This window comes from Eucyclogobius newberryi, unplaced genomic scaffold, assembly GCF_026437365.1.
Source record: "Eucyclogobius newberryi isolate DKJ021-1_F unplaced genomic scaffold, fEucNew1.0.hap1 SCAF_22, whole genome shotgun sequence".
Lineage (NCBI taxonomy): Eukaryota > Metazoa > Chordata > Actinopteri > Gobiiformes > Gobiidae > Eucyclogobius > Eucyclogobius newberryi.
The window spans coordinates 25743681-25748546 of record NW_027315857.1 but is presented as its reverse complement, the minus strand read 5'-3'; the positions used below and the strand labels follow the sequence as shown (position 1 = coordinate 25748546).

Below are 4866 nucleotides of genomic sequence, written 5' to 3'. Positions count from 1 at the left end.
AAGTCTAAACACACTATTACATGGTGTATAAGTCTAAACACACTATTACATGGTGTATAAGTCTAAACACACTATTACATGGTGTATAAGTCTAAACACACTATTACATGGTGTATAAGTCTAAACACACTATTACATGGTGTATAAGTCTAAACATACTATTACATGGTGTATAAGTCTAAACACACTATTACATGTGTATAAGTCTAAACACACTATTACATGGTGTATAAGTCTAAACACACTATTACATGGTGTATAAGTCTAAACACACTATTACAGAAACTAACTCTGGGGGGAGGAGCCTGAGCGCGTGCAGGAGGTTGAGCGATATCGACTAGATATAGTCGGCCTCACCTCCAGTAGAGTTTGGGCTCTGGAACCATCTCCTCGAGAGGGGCTGGACGCTCCACTTCTCTGGTGTTGCCCGCGGGGAGAGGCGGGGGCTGGTGTGGGCGGGGCTGGTGTGGGCGTGGCTGGTGTGGGCGGGGATGGTGTGGGCTTATAGCCCCTCAGCTCAGCCTCCACTTGTTGGAGTTCACCCCGGTGGACGAGAGGGTTATGTCTTCGGGTTGGGGACACTTGTATCGGCCTACGGGCCGAACAGCGGTGCAGAGTACCCGGCCTTCTTGGAGTCCTTGGGAGGGGAACTGGACAGTGCACAGAGCAGGAGCTGTGTTTGCATTGCCTGCAGTAAGTCAGACCTGTTCCCAGTGAGGGGCTACTCAGGGCTGCCCTTTGTCACCGGTTCTGTTCATAGTTTCTATGGACAGAATTTCTAGGCGCAGTCGGGGGTCGGAGGGTGTCCGGTTTGGGGACCACAGGATCTCATCTCTGCTGTTTGCAGACGATGTTGTCCTGATGGCTCCATCAAACCCGGACCTGCAGCTGCACTGGGACGGTTTGCAGCCGAGTGTGAAGCGGCTGGGATGAGAATCAGCACCTCCATATGAGAGGCCATGGTTCTCGACCGGAAAAGGGTGTCTTGCCCTCTTCAGGTGGGTGGGGTGTCCTTGCCCCAAGTGGAGGAGTTCAAGTATCTCGGGGTCTTGTTCACGAGTGAGGGAAGGATGGAGCGTGAGATCGACAGGCGGATCGGTGCAGCGGCTGCAGTGATGCAGTCGCTGCATCGGACCGTTGTGGTAAAGAGGGAGCTGAGCCGAAAGGCAAAGCTCTCTATTTACCGGTCGGTCTACGTTCCTACCCTCACCTATGGTCATGAGCTTTGGGTAGTGACCGAAAGGACAAGATCACAGATACAAGCGGTCGAAATGAGTTTCCACCGCCGGGTGACTGGGCGCTCCCTCAGAGATAGGGTGAGGTGCGCCGTCACACGGGAGGAGCTCGGAGTAGAGCCGCTGCTCCTCCAGCTGAGGTGGCTCGGGCATCTGTTCCGGATGCCTCCTGGGCTCCTCCCTGGGGAGGTTTTTCGGGCATGTCCCACCGGAAAGAGGCCCTGTGGAAGACCCAGGACACGCTGGGGTCTCTCGGCTGGCATGGGAACGCCTCGAGATCCCTCAGAGTAGTTGGAGGAATTGTCTGGGGAGAGGGAAGTCTGGGAGTCCCTGCTTAGACTGCTGGCCCCGGATAAGCAGAAGAAGATGGATGGATTTTTTTTTTCTGTATTGTGTTTTGACTGTTGTCGGTGGTGCTGTTTTTTTTTAACACACCCAAAAATCCAGGGGTTCAAATTAGAGCTCAAAGAGCAGAAGAAAAAATATATGTTAATAATAAATAATAATATTTTTAGAACCGTGGGCTGGAATTGTCATTATGCAATTGTCATTCACCCACTCCCCATAGACTTCCATTCATTATAGTTCAAAACCCCACCCAAAAAGTTATTTCACATGACTCTTATCGATCTGTCGATCCTTGATTGATGATTAATTGCCCAGTCCTATTTACGGGTGGATTAAGGTGCAGCCAAGAGGAGACTCCAAGACAGGAGAAGGGAGGACCCAGAGAAGGAGCGGAAGGGGGATTTTTACAATGACTGTCCCACTTTAGCCTCATTCACACAAACACATTTCATTGTTTCACTGTTTGTTCATTGATGTTGCAACATCTTTTTGCCCAAATGTTGAATGTAAACATGTTTGAATGACAGAGCTCTGGGTCAGACTGGTTTGATGCTGTCGGTCCTCACCCAAAGCCAGAGCCTGTTACACTGTCCACATTCTTATAGAAACTGTCAAGTCCTGTTCATTTCATAACTCACTGAAACTTGTGAAAATGATTTATTTTTTCCATTACTGCACCACTCTCATGTCTTCTTTTTCTGTGTTCATGGCAGATCTAAAAAAAACCATCAGAATGGGGTTCTCTTGTGACCAGTGTGGAAAGACGTGGACCACTGCGTCCGCACTCAAGAAACACTGCAAAACTCACACAGGAGAAAGACCATACGAGTGTGACGTGTGTGGAAGCAGTTTTTCTCAAGCAGGTCATCTCAAGAAACACCACAGAACTCACACTGGAGAAAAACCATACAAGTGTGACCAGTGTGGAAATGTTTTTTCTACAGCAGATCATCTTAAAGTCCACACCAGAACTCACACAGGAGAAAGACCATACAAGTGTGACCTGTGTGGAAACTATTTTTCTACAACAAGTCATCTCAAGATCCACACCAGAACTCACACAGGAGAAAGGCCATACAAGTGTGAACTGTGTGGAAATGGGTTTTCTACCGCAAGTCATCTCAAGAAACACGCTAGAATCCATACTGGAAAAAAAACATACAGCTGTGACGTTTGTGGTCAGAGGTTTGGACTAGAGGATTATCTCAAAGACCACAAGAGGAAACACACTGGAGAGAAGCCTTTTGAGTGTGACCAGTGTGGAACAACATTTAGAACAAAAGGGCTGCTCTCATATCACCGGCGTGTCCACAAGGATCAGAAGTTGTACCAATGTGACCAGTGTGAGAAAGCTTTTAATACAGCTTATCTCCTTTCCAAGCACTACCGAATCCACACAGGAGAAAAACCATACAAATGTGACCAGTGTGGGAAAAGGTTTGCCCAGTCTTCTAATTACAAAATACACACCAGAATCCACACTGGAGAAAAGCCTTACAGCTGTGATGTTTGTGAGAAGGCATTTTCAAGCTCAAAAAGCTTACTATCACATATGAGAGTCCACACTGGGGAAAAACCTTACAGCTGTGATGTTTGTGAGAAGGCATTTTCAAGCTCAAGCACCCTAGTATCACACACGAGAATCCACAATGGAGAGAAACCTTACAGCTGTGATGTTTGTGAGAAGGCATTTTCAAGCTCAAGCACCCTACTATCACACATGAGAATCCACACTGGAGAAAAGCCTTACAGCTGTGAAGTTTGTGAGAAGGCATTTTCTCATTCAAGCGCCTTAGTAATACACATGAGAGTCCACACTGGGGAAAAACCTTACAACTGTGATGTTTGTGAGAAGGCATTTCCCCAGTTAAGCAGCTTAGTAAAACACATGAGAACCCACACTGGAGAGAAACCTTACAGCTGTGAAGTTTGCGAGAAGGCATTTTCAAACTCAAACACATTAGCAAAACACATGAGAGTCCACACTGGAGAGAAACCTTACAGCTGTGATATTTGTGAGAAGGCCTTTTCCCAGTCAGGCTCCTTGGTATCACACATGAGAGTCCACACTGGAGAAAGACCATACGAGTGTGACCAGTGTGGAAACAGGTTTTCTACAGGAAGTCATCTTAAGACCCACACCAGAATCCACACTGGTGAAAAGCCTTACAGCTGTGATGTTTGCGATGAAACGTTTACAAAAAGGAATCATCTAAATCGACACAAGAGGATCCACACTGAAGAAAATCTGCCGCTCTAAAGAGCAGTGTGGGACAGCGTTCAGAAAAGCTGCTCATCTGAAACCACATCGTCTTGAACAAACTGAAGCAGACGAAGCTGCTGAGGCTGGATCATGTGAACCCAAAGTCAGACTGACAAAGCAGAACAGGCTTACTTACATATTGGTTTGCAATCACGGCAGCAATGACATGTTTAGGTGAGTGTAGAGAATGAGAACTTCCTTTAAGACAGGGGTGCCCAATACGTCGATTGCGATCTACCGGTCGATCTCAGAGGCAGTGAAGGTCCATCCCGGTGAAGCACGAGCTGTGTAATGCAGAGGAAGGAGGAGAGAGGAAGTTCTGGTTAAGCTTCTATCATTTAGTGTAGTTGTGGTCAGTGTATTTTATTTTCAAAATACTCAGCTGTATTAAATGGTCGAGTTAAATTGCATATTTTCTCTCTCTTTTTATATTGCACATTTGTATATGATAAACAATATTGGGCTATTAATGAAAGCCTACATTGTGTTTCTATTGCCTAATTATGGTTAAACAAAAAACCTGTTAAATACTGACAATAAAAATAATACAACATTTTACAATAATTTAGATCTATAGGTAGATCTTCGGGCTTTGTTGAATAAAAAAGTAGCTCGTGAGCCGAAAATGTGTGGGTACAGTTGGTTTAAGATATAATATGATATAATACATTAGTTAGGAGCTCTGGTTATGGACTAATGGTTAGAAACTCAACGTTTGCTACATGGTATTTTGCATAAAACAATGCACCAACAAGATGGCAGGTCTGAGATGTCTTTGTTTTGCATGTAATGTTACGCTATTTGGAATAAAACTTCTCTTGCATTTAATGAATTATGTCTGTTTTTATTGGCAAAAAAACTTGAAAAACAGAAAGATCTGATTTCCAGAACGATGGCTGCCTATTCCATCCGATTGGAGCAGACATGTAATGAGCTTGGAAGCGTCTGCACTGGGTCTGGGCAACCCCCCGGAGGAGACCAGGAGCAGGATAGACCCAGTGACTATGGCGGGAGTTAACT

At 45.6% G+C, this 4866-nt stretch overlaps 1 protein-coding gene across 1 annotated transcript; it reads left to right on the top strand.

Moving 5' to 3' along the window:
- The first annotated feature begins 2307 nt into the window (after positions 1 to 2307).
- Positions 2308 to 4540, top strand: LOC140371641 (uncharacterized). Its single transcript, XM_072458822.1, has one exon. The coding sequence runs from the start codon at positions 2317 to 2319 to the stop codon at positions 3841 to 3843; it is 1527 nt and encodes a 508-aa protein (XP_072314923.1). The 5' UTR covers positions 2308 to 2316; the 3' UTR covers positions 3844 to 4540.
- Positions 4541 to 4866: the final 326 nt, after the last annotated feature.